The sequence below is a fragment of the Xyrauchen texanus genome, chromosome 14 (assembly GCF_025860055.1).
Source record: "Xyrauchen texanus isolate HMW12.3.18 chromosome 14, RBS_HiC_50CHRs, whole genome shotgun sequence".
Taxonomy (NCBI): Eukaryota; Metazoa; Chordata; class Actinopteri; order Cypriniformes; family Catostomidae; genus Xyrauchen; species Xyrauchen texanus.
The window spans coordinates 22089935-22115093 of record NC_068289.1 but is presented as its reverse complement, the minus strand read 5'-3'; the positions used below and the strand labels follow the sequence as shown (position 1 = coordinate 22115093).

Here is a 25159-nt window from a genome sequence, read left to right as displayed (position 1 = left end):
CCTGGTACGGGTCGACAACACAGCAGCAGTCTCTTACATAAATCATCAAGGAGGTCTATGTTCACGCCAGCTGAAGACTCTGGCATGTCAGATTCTCCTTCGGGCCCAGGGCAAGCTCCTGTCAGTCAGGGCAGTTTATATCCCTGGATGCCTGAATGTGTGAGCAGATTTACTGTCTAGACATAAAATGCAGACGGGGGAGTGGAAACTCCACCCCGAGGTAGTGGAACAAATCTGGGTGAGATTTTACAGGGCAGAAGTGGACCTCTTCGCCTCTCAACAGAGAGCGCAATGTCCCCTCTACTTCTCTCTGAGTCACCCAGCCCCCTGGGTCAGGACGCAATGGTGCATACATGGCCCAGAAAGCATCTGTATGCATTTCTCCCAGTTTCTCTGCTCCTGGGAGTCTTGGCCAGAGTTCGCCAGCAAGTGTCCTGCCTGTTACTGATAGCGCCGCAAAGGCTGAACAGGGTATGGTTCTCGGAGATAATGTCTCTCCTCGATGTCTCGCCTTGTGCGATCCCGGACAGGAGGGACCTTCTGTCTCAGGCGCAGGGGACAATATTTCATCCCCGGCCCGAGCTGTGGAACCTTCATGTTTGGCCCCTGAAGGGTACCAACTGAGGGACACTGGGCTTTCACCTGAAGTTATCGAGACCATTCTAAAGTGCTAGGGCTCCCTCTACTAGAAGAAGTTACGCCAATAAATGGGGTGTCTTTGAAAGATGGTGCAGTGCACATAATGCAGATCCAGTTAACTGCCAGATTGCTTCAGTTCTGGATTTTCTGCAGGAAAAATTGTCAGCAGGCACATGCCCCACCACTCTCAGTGTTTACGTGGCTGCTCTATCGGCTTGTCGTGCCTTGATTGACGGGGTGCAGTTGGGGAGACATCCTCTGCTCGGTCGCTTCATTCGTTGAGCCATGCGACTGAGACCTCCTGCTAGGACCAGGATCCCTTCATGGGACTTTGCAATAGTCCTTGAGGGTCTGGTTGAGACCCCATAAGAACCTCTAGAGTCAGCGTCTGATAAACTTCTGACTCTCAAGATGGTTTTTCTTATGGCAATTACTTCTCTAAAAAGAATTGGGGATCTACAGGCTCTGTCTGTCTTGCCAGCCTGCTTAGATTTTTCCCCAGGAATGGCTAAAGCAATTTTGCACCCTCATCCTGACTACCTGCCTAATGTTCCTTTCTCGATTGTACATCCGGTCACTCTCAAAGCCATCTGCTCCCCGCTGTTTACAATGCCGGAGCAGGAAAGACTTAAAAGACTTTGTTCAGTCCGTGCCCTTCAGACTTATGTCCACCACACTAGCCAGTGGCGTAAGTCAGGGCAACTATTCGTTTGCCAGGGGGGCCGCAACAGGGGGGTGGCCGCCACCAAGCAGACTATGTCACATTGGGTAAGGAACGCTATTGCCCTGGCCTACGAGGTGCGGTCAAGCTTCACCAGTAGGTATCATGGGCTCACTCTACCAGAGGGGTCGCCTCCTCTAAAGCTGTGGCTAGAGGTGTCCCTCTGCAGCATGTTTGTGATGCACACATTCATAAGATTTTATAGTTTGGATGTTCATGCCACTCCGGGCTCTTATGTCCTTGAGTCAACATCACAAACTCATGTCTGAGACCTCTCGCGCTCTTGTGAGCACACTACACAACCGTAAGGGTCCGGACATCCACAGTGCGGCGACGTGTGTATTCTCGTTCCCAAAGCGCTAAGTCAGCGCAGCATCAAAGTGTAGCTTTTTGACAGGGAAGGTCTCGGGTTACTCAGCTGTAACCCCTGTTCCCTGATAAAAGCGTAACGAGATGCTGCACTTCATTGCCACACTGGAATGCCCCAGGATTGCTCTTCAGACAAAATACCTGACGATGCACCTGTGACGCATCTATTTATAGCCCTGCTACATGTGCATCCAATGATGTCACCAGCAGAGGCTATAAATTCTGGTCAATTTCATTGACGTGTTGCACACATATTCACAGCTGGTCACACCTAAAGTTGTTCCCAAAGCGCTAAGTCAGCGCAGCATCTCGTTCCGCTTTTATCTGGGAACAGGGGTTACAGTTAAGTAACCCAAAAGGTTTCACACCCACACCTATCATGACACTTCAGAAGTCATGGAATTAAACACTGAAGTCTTATGGATTACTTTTATGCTGCCAGAGCTGGAATATTCTTCTAAAAATCTGGTGAGTAAAAAGGGTGAGTCAATGATGAGATAATTGTCATTTTGGGGTGAATGATCCCTTTAGATGATGTGGGCTCAAAATTATTGAGAAGAATTACGAAAACAAGCATTTATTTTGTTGCAATAACCAGGAATATGTATTAGGAAAGTAAATAAGATACATTTTGAGTTCATGTTGACTTTATGGCCTATTTTGACAATAATTGTTTTACATGAGGATATATAAAATAGAAATCACAAATATTTAATCAAATTACAGTTAATTTTGTTGCAACTGCTACTTTATGGAACTATCGGTCATCTGCAAAAATCAATGCTGATAGTTGGTGATGTTTTTTTTATAAAAAATTATTATATTTGTATTATTTTATTTGCATTATTTTAAATTATTATTCCTCCATTTCTGGCACCAGAGGTTTCTTAGCTACCTCTAGAGGAGAAATCCTTAACTCTGCGTAGTGTTTCTTGTGCCACATGACTAGACGATGTACAGAGCCAATACTTCATACTTCAGTCGATTTAAAACATTTACAGAACAAAGCCAAGTATACTTCACATGTTATAATTATATATATTCATGATACAATAAATAATTTAAGACAAAACCAAACTATTTGGCTGCTGCACTGGAGAACAGTATATTTGCCAAAAAGGTGGACAGTATGCTAAAATTAGCAGCTTGAATGATTTGAACAATGTTACAAAGTCAAGGTAGAAATATGTTAATAATAATTTCATGTTAATATTCATGTTGATTTTGACTAAAGGTGACTGAGCACAGACATTTCAAAATAAGAGTCTTTGGTGTTTTGCAGGCTTTTTTTTTTTTGTCAAAAGTCCCACTTTATGCACCAATTCTCACTTTTTTCTGTTTATTATTAGGATTTTGGTTGCACAATAAACTGCATCTTAGATTTTATTCATTTTTGACTTTTGTAGCCTCTATGTCTGTGCCTGTCACAATAAGGAAAGAATAAGAAAAGTTTGATAAAACAATTTGAAAAACTTTAGGCCGATTAACTGGATATCTGCCTTTACCAAAGCTTAGTTATTGATAAAATCCACTATTGGTCAACTTCTAATTCTAGCACAGACTGACTGTCTTTGGAATGCCAATTTGAAATTTCGATCTTTCACAGCTCATGCACCTGCAGGACAGTCACGATGTCAGAGTTTGTTTCAGCAAAGGTTAAAATATTCTCAGCATTTTGTTAATTGGTATAAATCCTTGCGTTTTTCTCTGTACGTCCTTCTGACACACTATTTCCATTTAAATCAATGGATTTGCTGCATCTCTGATGAACCGTAACTCTAGATGAAACATGCTTCATCTCATCAGTGCTGTGTTCTCACCCTGGGGGAGTGGTATAAGTCATGGCAGGAGCTGCCGTTCGAGGTAGTTAGCTTCAGTGGGGTGGAGCTCCGTCCAGACAGAGTGGGTTTATCTGCTCCCAGTGATGCAGTAGAGCTGGGCCGGCTGTTGGACTGACCTGCACGCCCACTGCTGGATGAGTTACGGGTCAGAGACTGAGAGCCGCTCCGCTCCTTCTGATACTCGATGGGAGACTGCAGAGCTGTGGAGACATATGTACAAACACATTGCAGAAAAAGCTTGAAAGGACACTTTTATAAAGATTTAACATTCAATAATTACAGTGATGATTCACTGTTTAATACAACTTGGTCTCAAAGAATCACGTTACCATACTATATTTTTGCAAAATAATTTTTAGGTGGCTCATTGTATGTATTGCGGCAGTTTCCTGGTGAAATGAACACTAGAGGCGCTACAACAACAACAATGACTGCTATTCACGTTCAGCACTTCACTAGATTATCAGTTCATAAACACTTAATTTTCCCTTGTTTTTCTCACACAATGATATCTTAAGACATCAAAAAAACTTTTACTAGTGCATGACTTGTAAGGTGATACATTTTAACATTTGCATTACATATAAAACTACATTTACAAGCAAGAGAGTCGACACGTGAGCCAAAAGTGTCATAGAAGTAACAAAAATTACTAGTTTGCTTGAGCAATTGCATTTTCATCTCAAATGTACTTTTATGACACTATTGGTTAGGTATAGATTTAAGGTTTAGAGGGTAAGTTTTGTTGTTTTAAAACTTGATTGATCATTAACCTTAAAAACCTTATTTGTTTGGGAGAAAATGTAACTTGCTTTAGCTCCACAGAGTGGACATTTCACTTTGGAACTACTGCCATACACGTTATGAACCACGTCATGCACATTTGCAAAAAATGTTAACACAGTCACATCATTTTAATGTGATCAGGCTGGTTTAAGATGTCATGGTGACGGGACGTTTGCTCACCAGACAGGAAATTGCTCTGTAAGTCCAGTAGATCAGTGATGTGTTGAATCCACAGCTGTTTGATGTCTGTGTTCGCCGCCTGTAGAGTAAAATGCTCCGCTGACCCGCGACACGACAGCACAAACTTACACGGGTCATTTTCAACGTGCTCTTCTAGACCAAGGTAGCTCACCTGCACACCAGACATCATATACAAATTGTTTTTGCAAGTCAACTTTTTTCACCAAAACCCCCATTTAAGTTTTCACAATCATTCTACACAATCTCTCTGACCGAAATTTTATATATATTTCAAATTAAATGGACCATTTATTTTTTCCTGCTGCACCTTTTACAAACATCCTTCACCATGTGAAATGAGCAACAACACTGTTCACTGTGTTCCGGTGCTCACATGCAAGCTTCTGGTTTGCTGTTGGGTCAATGTAGTTTTTAACTGCCCTATCCTTCAATAACAGCCTCTGTGCAAAGCTGCATTACATTGCGACAGATTCATAAAACAATCCATACTGAAACGTGCTGAAGAAACTGTTAAGATCAGTCTGTAATGACCACTGATCATTACCACTGGTGTCTGGTTACCTTGATGCTCTTTTTAAACTGATATCCTGGCGTGGACGAGCCTTTGCGTAAAAGCTCACTGAAGATGACGATCTGCTCAAAGAGGAAGACTCTGCGCTCTTTACTCCGGGACAAAACGCCTGAATCCTGCTCCGTCACAAAGAACGTCTCCTGCTGCAGGAGCTTTCCCTGACTCGTCAACTTACCCTGAAGTACACAAACATATTCATCAGTGGATCCGCTCCATCAACATTTGCATAAATTTAACGATGAGGTTTAATCTATATAATAAAATGGATATCTCAAAGACTACTGTGATTTTCCAATTTCCGAGGAGGTTTTATGTCTAAAAACACCCCTTGCTGTATCCAAACCACCACCTCTTACAATGGTCTCTCAATACACTGTGCCGTTTGTAAAAGGCACAGAATGTGTGGAGGGGAATTGCTTTTAAGGTACCTCAAATCCTTGCAGTCTTCCAAGGTTCATCATGTCATTGCACAGCTTGGGCACCTGGGACATCAGGTCTACTGCTTTCTGTTACACAGGAAACCAAACAACCTCTTTTCACCTCTGGACATACACCAAATTCTGCTTCAACATAATTTACACAAGTCTAACCTGCACTGCATTGGATTTGGTTCATGAGTTTCTTGTGTGTGTACTCAAGTGAGTATTGTAGTTCCCCTTCTGTCACTCACTCGACGTTGTGTCGAATGAAGTGACACAAAGGGTGTTCCTTGGGAGCCTCGCGTACCTCTGAACTTGAGAAAAGGCCAATGTAAAATTAAAGGGAAGCAGGCGTGCGTCTGTCAGTCAGATTTTTTTTTTCAGAGATGAGCGGATGTGCAACAGCAAAGCTGAGTTCACCACACTCACCTCGACTGGCGAAAAGCACTGCTGTTGGATCAACGGCGCGTTTCCAGCTGGCATTCTCTCTCTCTGCACGCTGCGCAGTCCACGCCCCTGGGCACTTCGACAGTGCTTTTCATTGCCTAAAAGAGTGTTTCCTTCATAAAATTGTTTATTTCTCTAAAAAAGTTTGAATTTTCCACTCATAAAAGGGCAATACACAGCAGGCATTGAACATCCTTTTCAGGACAAGTATTTTTCAAGATGCCCTTCCGCCTCTGTGTAGTTCCTGGATGCGGTCGATATCTCTCCAAGACCGACGGCCACAGACGCTGCCTTGTGTGCCTGAGGCGGCGATCATGGATGGTTCATGTACTCACTGCGAGAACATGACCATGGTAGCGTTGCGGTCACGGCTCTCCTTTCTCAAGGTGCCCCCCACATCACTCCATCTTACCATGGGATTGAGGACGACCCGGCTGGTGATGAAGGTGATTTGGGGATGATGACGGGTAAATCCCCACGCACCACTCGCCCCCGACACGCTCACTCGCTTAAGTCCGAGCTCGGGATGAGTGCGGCTCGCCTCACAGCCAGCCGGCATTCTCCCTTGAGCCCGGAATTGGATGACGACATCTGTGCTGCATCGGAGAGCATCCAGGCGTCTGATGCAGAGGACTCGACTGGGCTGCCACATTTGGGCCAGCCCACTCAGTCTGAGGCTGACGCGCAGATGACCAACATGCTTGTCCAGGCTGCCATGAGCGTGCCGTGAAACCTCCGTCCTCCCCACAGCCCCTCGCGGCTTGACGACAGCTCCGGGCGCCACTCCCAGCCACGCCCCCCCGGTACCATTCTTCCCGGAAGTGCATGATGAGCTGATGTGGTCATGGAGGGCAACTTTTACTGCCTGGGTGAAGGGGCGGGGTACACGGAGGTCCCCCAGGTGGACAGAGAGGTTGCGATCCACCTGTGTCCCGAGAACGCTACCACCTTGCGGGACCGCCCGGTACTCCCCTCCAGAGCCTGTAGGATGACATCATCACTGACCTTGAAAGCCTACAGTGCCACCGGACAGGCCGCCTCTGCCCTGCATGCCATGGTTCTCCTGCAGGTCCACCGAGCCAAGGCACTCAAAGATCTGCACCTGGGTAGTCCTGACCCCGACATGCTGCAGGAACTGCGCTCTGCAACCGATCTCGCTCTTAGAGCCACGAAGGTCATAACGCAGGCACTCGGGCGGGCGATGGCCACCCTCGTGGTCCAGGAGTGCCACCTTTGTCTGAATCACGGTTTCTCAATGCCCCCATCTCCCAGTTTGGCCTCTTCAACAACACCATCGATGACTTCGCCCAGCAGTTCTCGTCGCAGAAGAAGACGGAGCCAATATCCCACATCATGCCGCGGCGCCACCAAGCCGGCGCTCCCCGCCAGCTCGCTGAGGGCATCCCCCTGCGACTGAAGAACAGGCAGCTCTGCCTCAACCCGAGCCTAGCTCTCAACCCCTGACGTCGAGCACCTCGCAGGCGGAGTACGCCTCCCGTCTCCAGGACCCCTTCCAGGACCAGGAAAGCTCCGAAGCTTCGAGGGCTTAGTTCCCTCCTCAGGCAAACTCCCCATGATGTATTTTCTGCAGTATGGAATCCCCTGTAGGCGAACCCGCATCTCCCTTGGGCAGTCCACTTCCCCCGGTCGCCATGCTTGTAGAGCTCCCCCTCACTAGGCAGGACCTACCACCGCGCCGCTCCAACGTACCGCTTCACAACCCTCATGGTGTATTTGCCACATGTTACCTCCCTCTAGTCTGGGCAGGAAGTGGCTTCCGCAGGGTCTTTTCCCCCTGAAAGTATAGGACTGGGAAAGACCGCCTTTCCCGATGCATTTCATAGCGCTAAGATAGCCCCAGCCACTTCACACCCTATGCGAGAGACATAGAGAGAGAAAAGGCCGTGGCTTGGCCTTTTCTCAAGGTCAGAGGTATGCGAGGCTCCCAAGGAAGACCCCTTGTGTCACTACATTCGACACAACGTCTCGTTCCCTCCCTCAGGGAACGGAGGTTACGACAGTAACCATGACGATAAAGCTTTACCTCTATATCCTGACAATCCAGTCCAGCCTTTGAGCTGTATTTCAAGAAGTCCTTAAGAAATAATAATAGAAAAAGAAGACATTACAAAATGTGAAACATTGAGATTTTTATTTATTTTTTTTGTATTGTTTTTATTAGTCCAAAATGACAAAGTCCAGGGACTGGTTGCAGCCAAGCATATGTTACAGATACAACTTAGATAATCTATAGTGTAAATGGGCACAAAGTTACAATTTGCGTACTAATAACTATTTGAGCGTTGCACCATTAAACGTAAGTGAAATGAAAACCTATGTGTAAACTAAATATTTACATAAGCCTCTAACCAGGAGTAACAGTTGAAATAAAAATTAAAACTGATTTAATGACATCAATCAACAAGCATGTGCCACTGGCATGCAAAGTTCAACACGTACCGGATAAAAAGATATTAAAAATGAATAAATGTAATTTTATAAAAAAAAATATATATATATATGTTTTTATATATATATAAAATTTAATAATATTTCATAAATATTATATTTAGGGCAATAAAAATACTAAATCAACAGACTGAATCTTTTTATATATATATATATATATATATATATATATATATAAAAAAGATTCAGTCTGTTGATTTAGTATTTTTTATTGCCCTAAATATAATATTTATTAAATATAACTTTTTTTTACATATTGCATTTCAATGGAAATATACTTGATTACTGCTGACAGTTTAGTGGGAGTAAAAAAAAACTTTGATTTGAACATCAAACGTAACATGATAAAATGGAAATGCATGGCTTTTCAACACTCCAATTTACACATTTAAAGGCTACTTTTGGACCAATAAAGGTAAACATCACATTGTGCGACTACTACACTTTGATTTATGGTGAGCTTTCAAACTACTAGCCAAGTCTTGCTTTAAGAACTGGTGATGCAATCAATTTAAGCACTGACTTAGTTACAACTAGCATTTACTATGCCCTTAGTTTGAATGTTATGCCCCAACTTAAAGGGGAGTTCCGGGTTCAATACAAGTTGAGCTCAATCAACAGTATTTGTGGCATTTTGTTGTTTACCGAAAAGCCTTCTTTTGACTCATTCCTCCTTTTCTTTAAAAAAGCAAAAATAGATGTTACAGTGAGGCACTCACAATGGTGTGAGTGAATGTGAGTGAAAGTGAATGGTGCCAATTTTTGGAGGGTTTATAGGCAGATGTGAAGTTAATAGTTTTTACATTTATTTTTCTGTTAAAATTTGTGTAAAATTTGAGCTGTAATATTGTTTAAATTGTAATTTTCAAAGTCATTTTAGTGTTTGTTAACATTACATCATCATAGCAACGAAGTTGCATGTGACGAGGAGGAGGGTGGGCCTGGACAATGAGTGTGCACAATCGGGTTAATCTGCCGAGGAGAGGGATAAAGACGAGCCGGATGCGGCAGTTAGAGAGAGAGAGAGAGAAAGAGAGCCACACGCAGCTGCTGTGTGTGTGTGTGTTTATGTTTGTGTCTTTTTACTTGTAAATTACTTGTAAAAATTGGATATATCTTTACACAGAAAAGTTAAGCGATTTTATTGCCCTAAAATCAAGTTAACATGCATATTGCTTACATCTTGTGTCTATACTCTTGAAACAGTGAGTATTTTCAGGTTTACAGATTGATCCCCATTCACTTCCATTGTAAGTGCCTCACTATAACCCAGATTTGTGCTTTTTTAAAGAAAAGAGGGGAACGTATTTTTTGTGGTAATCAACATTATGCAACAAATGCTGTCAATTAAACTTAACTTGTATTGAACCTGGAATATTCCTTTAAGTGAGACTTTGGTGCAACCTTACTCAAGAGCACAGACTTTTTTCACTTCACCTTTAATAACAGTTGGTATTTGGTGATTCTCTGAATGGGCTTAATGAGGAAATCACTGATGCTTAGTCTGGAGTTGATGTCTTGCTGAATCCCCTGAGAACCAAAAAGAAACAGTAGGGTACAACGGGGCTAAAGGCACACCTTAAGGACATTTACCCCACAGCTGGGGTAAAAGGTTCCCTCACTTGAGGTAAAATGCTGTACATAGAAACATAGTGTACATACTGCAGCAAAAGTTATAAGGCACAATTTGACAACTAATGCAAATACTTTTGAGACGAAAATATTTTTTGTAAAAAATCAAGATAATGCTTAATCAGAATAACCACTTCAAAAAAGGGTGCACCATTTCTTGTTCATTTCAATAATTTTTGACATTTCATAACATCTTAAGTATTCTATAATCAAATGAATCTCCATTGTGATTGTATGATTCAATGTGAGCCCAGTTTTATTTATTTTTTTATATCAAAACCCCACTTAAAAAAAACTGTGTGTTTAATAGTGGGACTTTAGCCCCTGCAACAGGGTGGCTTTTTACCCCAAATGCTATCCTTTCATTTTTTGGACAGTTATTGAAATAGTTTTGATATAATCAACTTGAACAAAATTGTAAATGACAAATATAACATAAACTTACAAGCAAAATAAATGTACAACATTTAAAAATAAAAATGTAATATTAGATCAAGTTGTAACAAAATCAACCTTTAGACATAACACGCAATGATCTCGTGGAAAAGGAACAATTGGCAGTTCATAGTATTTAGGAATGTACTGAGGTCATTTTTAATGCTATTTAGTGTTTTGGGAGAAAATAAAATCAAAGGAACCATTTGCCCCATTGTACCCTGTAAACTTGAAATGCTGGATAATTTTAATTATTTAATTGATATTTTAAAAGTGATTGTATTGTAGTAAAAGAGCACATTCAAGGTGTGGTTTACCTCGAAGTATGAATCATACTCTGCAACAATAAATTCAGATTTGGGTTTGTTCTGGCAGTAAATCACATACATGTGTAGTCTTCTTTCCTGCACACAAACAGAAAACACTCCATAACTGATGCCATCACAAACATAAAGCATTGAGAGCTGTCAAAAACTCACATGTTTACTGAACAGTCTGGGTAGCTTTTCATGATCTTCAAGACATTTTTCCAGTTCACCCACAAAGAAACTTCAGAGAGCAATAGAAATACAGCATTATAATTCCATTACAGTAATTTATCAGGAGAAACACATTTGTCTCTCCCAGTGTAAAATGAGCTGATGAGGACCAGAAAGACTCACTCTTTGTGCCAGTCATAGATTTGGTGTATATTTCCAAAGACGATCTTGTCTTTTCCTTTCATATCATCAGGAACTCCTTTCTCCTCCATTGTCTTCATAAAACCCTACAGAAACAGATGATTTCATCCACATATGAGTCCCCCCTCAAAACACACACAGACATAGCTGATAAATGCAACAGTAATTCACATTGTTGTCTACGGCACCAGTGATATTGAATGATTGCATGTGCACCCAGAGTAAATACTGAAACACTGATGATGTCTTACAGCAATGCAAACTAGTGATGACACAGCAGAGGATATCAAGGCAATGCAGAGGATGGTGCAAATGGCTTTAATCTTAAGAGCAAACCAACATGTGAATTGTGAATAGTGAATAAATCGAGATATTTTACCATCCATTTATATTTCTTACAGGCCATGAAACCAACCTAGTTTCATAGAATGAATATTACAAAAATTTTGCAAACAGAGTTTTACATGCCTTGTCCTACATTTTGCCACAGTTTCCTGGTGAATTGAACACTAGAGGTGGTACAACAGCGGTGCGTTTTATTCACTTTCACACATCACGAGTACAACAGCTGATTATGACTTTATAAACACTTATTTTTCACTCTTTCACACACACACTGCTATATCTATAAATATATACTCTTGCGCATCATTTGAAAAAATATCAATTTTAACCAATATGATTAGCTTCCACTGCAGGTCACCTGATAGAGTGATGGACTCAAAATTGGGAGGGCTGTGTTCGAGCCCTGTCAAGAATGTAAAATGTCACGTGAGATGAAAATTTCATAGAATCGACACAAAATTATGCTCATTTGCTTTTAGAACACAATTGGTTAGGGTTAGGTGTTGATTTAGGGTAGGGATGCCTGTTTTGTTCACCTCTCATTTATCTTTTAGTACACTCTTGGATAAGTTTACGGTAGGTTAAAGTTTAAGGTTAGGGAAGTGCATTTTACTCATTAAAACCTCCAAAAGACACCATTTCACTCGCTTTTGATGCCCCCCGCTGAACATTTCACTGGGAAACTGCAGCCAAACATGTAATACAGCATGTAATTTTGGTTTGCAAAAACATTTCCACGGTCACATAATTTTCATGAGATCAGGCGGCATGAAACATTTTTTTATCATTAAAATGTATACTATCCATTTTATGTTAAGAGTAGACAGAAGTTTTCTTTAGTAGAATGTTTATGTCTTTGATTGGAATCAGGGTCAGTTACATCAGGGAGGGTCAGACTATCATTTTTACAGTTTGGTTTAAATTATGCATGTTTTATTTGCTTGCTTGAGGTGCATAGGGAGTGTTAAAGTGTTAGTTCTTCCCAAAAGGAAAATTCCCTCTTCACCTTTAAACCATCCCAGTCTTTCCTCAGCAGAGGGAAGTGAAGATTATATCAGCACATTTCAGCTCTGTGTGTCCATATAATGCAAGTAAACCAGTGCCATCAGGATGCTGGCTGTTTGATGATCCAAAAGTCATATTAGGCGGCATAAAAGTAATCCACACAACTCCAGTCGATCAGTTAATGTCTTCTGAGGCAAACCGATAGGTTTGTGTAAGAAACAAATAGATAATTAAAACGCTTTTAATCATTACTGCCAGCCAGCGCTGGGTTGCTGTTTGAAATTACCTAACTCTCACGTGACGTGCATTCATTTACATTTACATTTATGCATTTGGCAGATGCTTTTATCCAAAGTGACTTACAGTGCACTTATTACAGGGACAATCCCCCCGGAGCAACTTGGATTAAGTGTCTTGCTCAAGGACAAAATGGTGGTGGCTGTGGGGATCGAACCAGCGACCTTCTGATTACCAGTTATGTGCTTTAGTCAACTACGCCACCACCACTCCATAACAGTGCATTCCCCTGTTGTAAACAAAGTGCGTGCTTCCGTCTGCTTCCGTGTGAACGAGCCATCACACTTAAGTTACGCGACAGCTCCGTGATGCATCAACTGTTAGCAGGAAGCATTTTTTTTAAAGTTAATTAAGTTTTAATTATCGATTTCTTTTTTACACAAACCTATCGGTTTTCTTCAGAAGACATTAATTGATGGACTGGAGTCATGTGGATTACTTTTATGCCGCCTAAATATTCCTTTTGGACCGTCAAACAGCCAGCAGACTGATGGCACCTCTTTACTTGCATTATATAGACATACAGAGCTGAAATGTGCTTATAAAATCTTCACTTCGGTTCTGCTGAGGAAAGACATACACATCTAGGATGGCTTAAATGTGAGTAAATCATGAGAGAATTTTCATTTTGGTGAACTAACCCTTTAATTCTGGATTCTGTAAATAATTCCACAAAAGAGTACTTTAAGTCAAACAGGTTCATGTTAAAGCATAACACCCTTTCAATCATTGGATTATGTAATGTTGACAGGTTGTTAGGTATTCTCTGTTGTTATTTTTTTTATATGTTGTTCTTACCTCCACCACGATACCTAAATCCTTCACATAGTCTTGTTCTGTCTGAATTAATTCATTCAGAACAAACCTAAAACAGAGAACCATTATTAAAGAGTATGAACAGTCGAGATAAAACAATACGGCAGCATAAAAATATAAATAACATGTAAATATTTTTGTAAACCTCTTATAGAGTAAGGCACATCACACAAGGGTGTTAAATACATTATGAAATTAAAATAAAATGTGTTAAATTTTTTAAATTTAGTCATTTTTGCTATCTGTCTCATGCTCTCATACTCAAGAGTTGCGAGACTTCCTGGCACAACCTTTAGGAAACTTAACTGGTCAAATTAAAATGTATGTTTGCAACATTATGATTTTGTTTGACTAATTATATAAAGATATAATAAATGTTCTCCACGTTGTCCAGCCTTCCTCTGAGAGCAACCTGTGATTCAGTTCCTATGATCTGGAATCAGTCCTGTAATGTTTGGAGTATTTACTCATACAACAAAATCAAATGCATGAAGAGAGTGCATCTCTTACATTCGTCCCCGCAGTGCTTTGGCTTTCTGTTCCAGTTCAGGGTTTCTGGGTGGCGTTGGGCTCTGGTCTGCTGTGTTTGCTAAACTAATTCCTAGGTAAGACCCCGACTCCAGCGTCTAGAGGCACAACAGAGACACACACACACACGTTTACAAAAAAATACAACAGACTACAGTCAATTTACCGTACAGTCCGTGTTTGGAGAGGTCAGGCCTGATTAGCATCAGACACAGCACTGGATTACAGCTACACCATGCCAACTGCACAAAAGACTCAGCTTGAGTACATAGGTAATAACATCCAGCACAGGCTGTTTTTATCACAGAAAGCCTGAATGTTATGACAGTTTTGGACTGTCAGTATCTGTTGCAAAAACATTAAATATGGTTGTGGATAGTTAGTCATGAAATCAGCCTGCACCCCAATTTACTTTAACAATAAATGTTCCTAATCTTATTGTGCACAATTCATCAGGTCATAAAACATATATAAGAGAGAGCATTTCATCTCTACATTGACATAGCATTACTACTAAGGCTGAACGATTTAGACAAATTAAATTACAAATATTATGAAAAATATTGCGATTGCATTTTGAAATACAATATGATAAATGTAAAAAATAAAAAAAAAACTGATACCTTTTAACCAAAATACGAAATAATGTTTTTCACACTTCTTAAAAAGCTAAATAAATAAAACGGTAAAACACAGATGGAAATGTAATCGTTGAATTAACTTTGTACCCGTCTGTTGCTCTGTGAAAGAGTCTCAGCCCACTTTTCATAATTTTTGGGAAATTTAAAGTGTCAACTTGAATATTATTCAGTATTATTATAATATTATACAAATAATAATAATTAATAATAATAATAACAACAACAACACCACTAATTATTATTATTATTATAATTCCATTCACACTGGTCAATTTTCGGGCTGCCGCATGCAAATATCGACACACCATTCACACATACTGTGGACTAATAGCAAAAAATGTGTAGAATTTTTTCAGAAGACACCCCCAAATAATAACAAAACTCAAATTATTCATAAAAAATATTATGTTTAGAATCTTATGATGAAGATGTAGGTGGTGCTCTAATGCATTTTAGCCCTCACAGATGTGCTTGTCCATGAATTTTCAGTTCATGCACCAACCATGTTTTATCACTAAAAGTCAATAACATATTTTTTGATGATTTGTTTAGCATGCTTTTCCTGCTGGACTGCATATTTTGTTCTGGACATCTCAGATTATTTACCCAAGCAAGCTCACAGACAAGTAAAAAAAAATCTCATTATGTACAAAACTGCCTAAGATTAAAGCAGATATAAATGTTTTGGCTACTTAGGGCTGACAGCTGCATTGATCAGCACATAAAAAAAGACATTTGTATTTGATGTCTTACAGTATTTCATTTTGTGATTCTTTTGAAAATCTTTCGAACTGCGTCACATTCTTGTGAATGAGAGCTTTTATTTGATATCAGACTTTTCCATTTAAGTGCTATGCGAAAGACTTATATTCACATGAATATTTCTACCACATTACCTTTAGGTGGTGCTTTTTATGGCGTGAATATTTTCAGCCTTTATTTTTTTATTTTATGTAACATAAATGCTGTGGTATTCTATGAAAAGTTACGATTGTAAGCTCCTCAAATGATACCTCATATGCCTGACTTATGAATCCGGGGACTTTAACGTTTTAAGTGTAAACTTATTTTGCCCCCCCAATGGACTTGATGTGCACATACTGTAAGTGCAGCATTAAGTGCAGCGCATTCAAACTACTTATTTATTTAATTGAATCGCAGACCTTGTGGTTTGATAATCGCACTAGGAGACATATTGCGATTTTTATATTATTTTGATTAATCATTTAGCCCTAGTTACTACAGTGTATAGTACAATAACACTATACAGCACACATCAGCATGTTTACATTCAACAAAAACTCTCAAATCACTGACTCTCATTAACAAGGTCATGTGTACAGCCTGAGTGTCACAGTCATATTAAAACAATACATAGACACACACAGAGCAAAAGCCATATGTTTTAGTCTATGATACCATGGGTGCATGGACACTAGTGCATGAGTTAATGATTGTCTTAGAGCAAGAGAAAACAGAAGGGAAGAGGGGAGAATCAGGAGGTTAGTTGATCAAATCTCTCTGCATGTGTCAGAAATGGAAAGCTGGCCTGGGGTCAGTCACTTACCATCTTAGATTTAACCAGTTTCTCTATAGCACTGACAAGCTCAGCAGCGCTGGGGACATCAACCGAGTACTGTCGAGAAGCCAAAATCACAGATGACTGCACGACAGCAGGTGAGGAGGAGAGAAAAGTTAGCACAGGAGGAAAACACATACAGGCAGATAAGAACAGGAGGTGTTCAAGCCCAGTAAACAAGCTTTGGTTTGGGAAGGAGAGAAATAGGGGCCATGCAAACAGATTGTGGGCTCTTTTGTGTGTTTTTAAATATATGAATTATTAATATGAATAATTCACCCAAAAATAACAATCATTTACTCACTTTCATGTCCCTCTAAACCTGTATGACTTTCTTTCTGCTGTGGAACACAAAATGTGATATTTTGAAGAGTATACAGTATAGTGACCAGGGGCTGTCAAGCTCTAAAAACAACATCAAACTATTATAAAAGTAAAAATGTATGACTTATGGACAGAGTTTCGAGGGTTAATTTTAAAACCTTTCCCACTACAGATTACAGAATACATGCTGTAAAATATAATTGGTAATGTATTCCATTAGATTATCCAAGGTCAGTAATGTAATCTAAATACTTTGGATGCTAAATACTATGCAGTGTTGCTTTTAAAACAAAAAAAGCTAATTAATCTTGTTTTAAGAATTGTTTGATATTTTTACAGGAAAACAATACAAAAAATATAGCTGTAAGCAGCAATGCGGATTCCTCCTCAAAATGGCAAATCATTTAAAATTGATCAGTAGAGGGTTGGGGTTAAACCCTCTCAATGGATGAATCCAAAAAACACGTATTTCTGTCTGAACATTTTCAGTGTACAGGAAAATCCATCATACCAGACCTTATGGATCCTTGAGGCTTTTTTGTTCCCAATGAGAAATGAGGCATGTACACCAAGTTTCAGAAGAATTGGTTAAATGGCGTGGAAATGTTATCACTTTTGAATGAAAAATCACTTTGAAAAATCTCCACTTTCACTTTCATAAGCGCTCTTCTCTCTTAAGATTTCTTTTTCTGTTTTTTTTTTTTGTGTGATTTACATAAGCATATCACAAGCAATTTTATTTGAAAGACTATCTAGGCACATAATAACACTGCATAGCTGTGACTGTTTATAACTATTTCAAAATGTACAAGCTCACACTTTAAATGGTCAGTGCTTTGATTTTTAAATCATTAAAATAGCAACAGATCCAGTGAAAAAAATAGAGATTGAGTGATTTACATTTTACATGCCATTCAAAAACGTGGCATTTTACAACGTAAGAGAGAAATAAAAAAACTTAAAATAATACCATTTGTACTTTTCAATTACTTGGTATGTCAATGCTCAGGGCGAAGGCTAAATTGTTACTGTCTCTTTAAGAGGCTTTTATCGCATGATACGATATTCAAGGCACAGTTCAGTTTAATCTTTTGAGAACTGTGAAGTATCATTATTTTCGTTCTGTGCCGTGCTTGTTGCATCTGTATTCATTTCAGAGATTATGGGTGTGAGATGATAAAATACAGACTGCGTGAATGGTTGATTTGGTTCACTTGAATTTTGTGACGCGTTTCAGAAAAATAATCGCTAAGACAGACTGAGCACCCTGTTTATTTTCTTTATTTTACAAAAGCACAAAGTTTGCACAAATAAAGGTACACATTTCATAGTTTGTAATGATGTCTCGCATGTTTCTGTATGGGCAAAAATGACGCAGTATTTTATTTAAGTTGTTTCCGCTGTTTCGAGAGAAAAATATAGCAGGACGTCACATGGAATAATGCCAGAATTCAATATAATTATACCAGATTTCTTTCTCAACTGTTTGTTCACTTGAGACATAACAGACTCCTCAACATATCATATATTTTGACAGTTTGTTGTATGAAATTGTCCGTTCAGACGCAAGCAGCAGCGAAAGCGAACTCTCATCGGAGAGCATGGGTTAGATGCGACGCGGCTCGCTGTGTCACACAATCTGCTCGCAAACATGTATTTGAGTTGTTTTCACATTTGTTGAGTTGAATAGTGTAAAATCGCTTGAATGTTCAAACAGGCAAACATTGTATACAACCGACAAACCTTCGTGAAGATGCGAGCAAAAATGATCTCGCCTCGCGGATCGCGTGTTGTCAGAGACAACCCTAAAACAACATCATTCTCGGAAGTTTTGATACGTTAGGATCGATCAGCCCATCCCTACTTTCTTTAGACATATGTTTCATGTTTGTGTTATACATTTCTGAAAACGTACAACTTTCATAGTTTGAGACGATGTATTAAATGTATCTGTATGGGCAAAAATAACGCAGTATTTTGTTTAAGCTGTTAACACTGTTTCGATAGAGAAAAATCTAACAGGACATCACAGCGGCATCAATGTTGATCACTGCAATAATTCATAATTCAATATATTGATACCCGGTTTCTTTATCAACTGTTTGTTCACTTGAGACATAGCAGACACCCCAATATATCATGTATTTTGGAGTATGAAATTGTCCGTTCAAACTCAAGAAGCGAACTCTCATCGGCGTGCGAGCGTTAGACGCGACGCGGCTCGCTGACTGTGTCACACAAACTGCTCGCAAACATTTATTTGACTTGTTTTGCCTTTGTTGAGTTGAATAGTGTAAAATCGCTTGAATGTTCAAACTGGAAAGCATTAAAAAACACAATTGACATACCTTCGTGCAGACACAAGCAAAATGTCATCTGGCTTCTAAGTCTGGAGCTCCACCCACTAGGACACCGAAATGCTTCATTAGAGAGATTGCTCCAGGAGAGCTGCATGTGGTAGACAGAGTTACTCCAGTAGAGGGAGCCTCTTTGCTCAGCCAATGTAAGTGAATGGGATTTTACATGTAGACCGTATTTATCCAGTAGAGGGGGCACTTTTGCTCAGCCATTGTAAATCAATGGGATTTTTTACATTTTTGATCATCATTTGTGTGTACATTTACATAAACACGTCCATTTCAGCCATTTTGTATTGTATTCATTTTTGCTAAGTAACGTTTGGAAAGACATCAATTCAACACATGTGTACCAAATTCCAAGTCAATTGGAGCTAAGGTTCAGGAGAAGAAGAGTTTTGCAGGTTTTCCAAAATTTTCACTGTACAGGAAAATCCATAATGGCAGAAGTATGGGTCCTTGAGGCTTTTTTTGTTCCCCATGAGAAATGAGGCATGTTTACCAAGTTTCAGATGATTTGGAAAAAATATTTTTTTTAGGCGTGGCCTGTAGCGCCACCTATGGTCAAATGTGGGCCATTCTTGGTTTGGGGGTACCCGATGGCATGGAGTATCAATGTGCCAATTTAGAAAATTTTTGACCAGTGACTTTTTGAGCTATTGGGGCTCAAGGAGAATAATACTAATAAATATAGCTGCAAGCAGCAATTCGATTCCTCCTCAAAATGGCAAATCATTTAAAATTGATCAGTAGATGGTTTGGGTTAAACCCTCTCAATGGATGAATCCAAAAAACATGTATTTCTGTCTGAATCCTAAACGAAACATTTTCAGTGTACAGGAAAATCCATCATACCGGACCTTATGGATCCTTGAGGCTTTTTTGGTCCCAATGAGAAATGAGGCATGTACACCAAGTTTCAGAAGAATTGGTTAAATGGCGTGGAAATGGTATCTGAAATGAGGAATGTACATTAAGTTTCAGACGAATTTGACAAATTGGGTGAAAATGCCATCAGTTTGAAAATGAGAATTTTTGCATTTCCTGTAGCGCCCCCTATTGGCGAATGTGGTCCATTCTTGGTTTGTGTGTTCCTGTTGGCCTGTAGTATCAATGTACCAAATTAGAATATTTTTGACCAGAAAATGGGAATTTTGACGTGGCCTGTAGTGCCCCCTAGGGGTGAATGTTGGCCATTCTTGGTTTGTGGGTTCCTGTTGGCCTGTAGTATCAATGTCCCAAATTAGAACATTTTTGACTGGAAAATGAGAATTTTTGCATTTCCTGTAGCGCCCCCTATTGGCGAATGTGGTCCATTCTTGGTTTGTGTGTTCCTGTTGGCCTGTAGTATCAATGTACCAAATTAGAATATTTTTGACCAGAAAATGGGAATTTTGACATGGCCTGTAGTGCCCCCTAGGGGCGAATGTTGGCCATTCTTGGTTTGTGGGTTCCTGTTGGCCTGTAGTATCAATGTACCAAATTAGCATTCATTTTATGCATTGTAAAAATAAGTGAATGTTAAAGGGATATTTGATCATTTCCTCACCCTCATGCAGTCCCAGATGTGTATGACTTTCTTCTGCAGAAATTGAATGAAGATGTTTAGAAGAATATCTCAGCTCTGTTGGTCCTTTCAATGTAAGTAAATGAGAAGTGGTGAGAAACAGATCAATAATTAAGTCATTTTTTACTATAAATCTCTACTTTCACTTTCACAAGCGCTCTTCTCTCTTAAGAGTTCTTTTTCTGTTTTTTTTTTTTTTGTTTTGTGATTTACATAAGCATATCACCCCTCCTGAGCAGGGTGGACAATTTATAGTAAAAAAAAATAAAAAATACTCTATATACTACATATATTGATCTTTTTCACACCCACACCTATAATATCCCTTCTGAAAGTATGGATTAAACCACTGGAGTGTTATGGGTTACTTTTTATGTTGCATTTATGTGATTTTTGTTGATGTGAGTTCTGATCACCATTCAAGTGCATTGAAAGCACCAACAGGGCTGAGAAAGAAAGAAATACACATCTGGTATAGAAAGAGGGTGAGTAAATGATGAGAGAAAAATCTATTTGGGGTAAACTAATTTTATTTGAAAGACTATCTAGGCACATAATAACACTGCATAGCTGTGACTGTTTATAACTATTTCAAAATGTAAAAACTCACATTTTAAATGGTCAGTGCTTTGATTTTTAAATCATTAAAATAGCAACAGATCCAGTGAAAAAAAAAATGGAGATTGAGTGATTGTTTATACATTTTACATGCCATTCAAAAAAGTGGCATTCTACCACGTAAGAGAGAAATAAAAAAACTTAAAATAATACCATTTGTACTTTTCAATTACTTCGGATGTCAATGCACAGGGCGAAGTCTAAATTGTTACTGTCTCTTTAAGAGGCTTTTATCTCATGATATGATTTTCAAGGCACAGTCCAGTTTAATCTTTTGAGAACTGTGAAGTATCATTATTTTCGTTCTGTGCAATGCTTTTTGCATCTGTATTCATTTCAGAGATTATGGGTGTGAGGTGATAAAATACAGACTGCGTGAATGGTTGATGGTTCACTTGAATTTTGTGACGTGTTTCAGAAAGATTATCGCGAAGACAGACTGAGCACCCAGTTTATTTCCTTTATTTTACAAAGGCACAAGGTTTTGTTGTTATTGTAATTGTACACAAATAAAAGGACACATTTCATAGTTCGTAATGGCAAAAATGACGCAGTATTTTATTTAAGTTGTTTCCGCTGTTTCGAGAGAAAAATAAAGCAGGACGTCACATGGAATAATGCCAGAATTCAATATAATTATACCAGATTTCTTTCTCAACTGTTTGTTCACTTGAGACATAACAGACTCCTCAAAATATCATGTATTTTGACAGTTTGTTGTATGAAATTGTCCGTTCAGACGCAAGCAGCAGCGAAAGCGAAATCTCATCGGAGTGCGAGCGTTTTAGACGCGACGCGGCTCGCTGTGTCACACAATCTGCTCGCAAACATGTATTTGAGTTGTTTTCACATTTGTTGTGTTGATTAGTGTAAAATAGCTTGAATGTTCAAACAGGCAAACATTGTATACAACCGACAAACCTTCGTGAAGATGCGAGCAAAAATGATCTTGCCTCGCGGATTGCGTGTTGTCAGAGACAATTAAACAACATCATACTCGGAAGTTTTGATACGTTAGGTTAACGCTGTCTCGATAGAGAAAAATCTAACAGGACATCACAGCGGCATCACTAGACCCCTTCAATAATTCATAATTCAATATATTGATACCCGATTTCTTTATCAACTGTTTGTTCACTTGAGACATAGCAGACACCCCAATATATCATGTATTTTGGTGTATGAAATTGTCCGTTCAAACACGAGGCTGAAAGAGAACTCTCATCGGCGTCGCGGCGTTAGACGCGACGCGGCTCGCTCACTGTGTCACACAAACTGCACGCAAACATTTATTTGAGTTGTTTTGCCTTTGTTGAGTTGAATAGTGTAAAATCGCTTGAATGTTCAAACTGGAAAGCATTAAAAAACACAATTGACTTACCTGCGTGAAGACACAAGTAAAATGTCATTTGGCTTCTAAGTCTGGAGCTCCACCGAAATGCTTCATTAGAGAGATTGCTACAGAAGAGCTGAATGTGGTAGACAGAGTTACTCCAGTAGAGGGAGCCTCTTTGCTCAGCCAATGTAAGTGAATGGGATTTTACATGTGGACCGTATTTATCCAGTAGAGGGGGCACTTTTGCTCAGCCATTGTAAATCAATGGGATTTTTTAATTTTTGATCATCTTTTGTGTGTACATTTACATAAACACATCCATTTCAGCCACTTTGTATTGTATCCATTTTTGCTAAGTAACGTTTGGAAAGACATACATACTACACACGTGTGCCAAATTCCATGTCAATTGGAGCTAAGATTCAGGAGAAGAAGAGTTTTTTAGGTTTTCCAAAATTTTCACTGTACAGGAAAATCCATAATGGCAGAAGTATGGGTCCTTGAGGCTTTTTTGTTCCCCATGAGAAATGAGGCATGTTTACCAAGTTTCAGAAGATTTGGACAAATGGCGTGGAAATGGTATCACTTTGAAAATATTTTTTTTGAGCGTGGCCTTCAGCGCCACCTATGGGCGAATGTTGACCATTCTTGGTTTGGGGGTACCCGTTGGCATGCAGTATCAATGTGCCAATTTAGAAAATTTTTGACCAGTGACTTTTTGAGCTATTTGGGCTCAAGGACAATAATAATAATAAATATAGCTGCAAGCAGCAATGCGGATTCCTCCTCAAAATGGCAAATCATTTAAAATTGATCAGTAGATGGTTGGGGATAAACCCTCCCAATTAAGGAATTCAAAAAAACATGTCTTCGTCTGATTCCTAAACAAAACATTTTCAATGTACAGGAAAATCCATACCGGACCTTATGGATCCTTGAGGCTTTTTTGTTCCCAATGAGAAATGCGGCATGTACACCAAGTTTCAGAAGAATTGGACAAATGGGGTGGATATTATATCATTTTGAAAAAAAAATTTGGGGCGTGGCCTGTAGCGCCACCTATGGGAAAAATGTTGGTCATTCTTGGTTTGTGGGTTCCTGTTGGCCTGTAGTATAAATGTACAAAATTAGAAAATATTTGACCAGAAAATGGGAATTTTGGAGTGGCCTGTAGCGCCCCTAGGGGCAAATGTGGGCCTTTCTTGGTTTGTGGGTTCCTGTCGGCCTGTAGAATCAATACACCAAATTAGAAAATGTTTGACCAGAAAATGGGATTTTTTGGAATTACCTGTAGCGCCTCTAATGGCTGAATGTTGGCCATTCGTGGTTTGTGGGTTCCTGTTGGCATGTAGTATCAGTGTACTAAATTAGAACATTTTTGACCAGAAAATGGGAATTTTGGCATGGCCTGTAAGCCCCCTAGGGGTGAATGTTGTCCATTCTTGGTTTGTGGGTTCCTGTCTGCCTGTAGTATCAATGTACCAAATTAAAAAAAATTTGACCAGAAAACGGGAATTTTGGCGTGGCCTTTAAGCTCCCTAGTGGCGAATGTCGGCCATTCTTGGTTTGTGGGTTCCTGTTGGCCTGTAGTACCATTGTACCAAATTAGAACATTTTAGACCAGAAAATGGGAATTTCGACATGGCCTGTAAGCCCCCTAGGGGCTGAATGTCGGCCATTCTTTGCGCAGTACTTCAGAGTGATGTCATCTTGAAGCATGTTAGGTTTGAAAAACCATCAGTCAAAATTACATTTGATTTATTGACAGGTATATATTGTTAAAATTTGGACATTTACATAAACACGCCCCTTTCAGACATTTTGTATCACATTCATTTTTCCTAAGTAATGTTTTCAAGGATGTCCATTCTACAAATGTGTACCAAATTTCAAGTCAATTGGAGCTACGGTTCAGGAGAAGAAGAGTATTTTTAGGTTTTCGCAAATTTTCAACGTACGGGAAAATCCATCATGGTGAAAGTTATGGGTCCTTAAGGCTTTTTTGTTCCCCATGAGGAATGAGGCATGTACACCAAGTTTCAGAAGATTTAGACAAATGGCGTGGAAATTGTATCACTTTGAATGAAAAATCACTTTGAAAATCTCTACTTTCACTTTCACTTCTCTCTTAAGATTTTTTTTCTGTTTTTTTTGTGTGATTTACATAAGCATATCACAAGCAATTTTATTTGAAAGACTATCTAGGCACATAATAACACTGTATAGCTGTGACTGTTTATAACTATTTCAAAATGTAGCCTACAAGCTCACACTTTAAATGGTCAGTGCTTTGATTTTTAAATCATTAAAATAGCAACAGATCCAGTGAAAAAAATGGAGTGATTGTGTTTACATGCCATTCAAAAACGTGGCATTTTACAAGGTAAGAGAGAAATAAAAAAACTTAAAATAATACCATTTGTACTTCTCAATTACTTGGGAATGTCTATGTTCAGGACGAAGGCTAAATTGTTACTGTCTCTTTAAGAGGCTTTTATCGCATGATACGATACTTAAGGCACAGTTCAGTTTAATC

The 25159-nt window shown here is 39.4% G+C and overlaps 1 protein-coding gene across 1 annotated transcript in view; it reads right to left on the bottom strand.

The window, feature by feature from the left end:
* The window catches only part of LOC127655014 (kalirin-like), a 160823-nt gene that overhangs the window by 4623 nt on the left and 131041 nt on the right, over positions 1 to 25159 (bottom strand). Inside the window, 12 exon segments of the mRNA XM_052142608.1 lie at positions 3550 to 3770; positions 4537 to 4708; positions 5119 to 5304; positions 5557 to 5634; positions 8039 to 8089; positions 9901 to 9993; positions 10848 to 10934; positions 11010 to 11079; positions 11193 to 11296; positions 13656 to 13722; positions 14184 to 14299; positions 16410 to 16505. Coding sequence (XP_051998568.1) covers positions 3550 to 3770; positions 4537 to 4708; positions 5119 to 5304; positions 5557 to 5634; positions 8039 to 8089; positions 9901 to 9993; positions 10848 to 10934; positions 11010 to 11079; positions 11193 to 11296; positions 13656 to 13722; positions 14184 to 14299; positions 16410 to 16505 — 1341 coding nt within the window.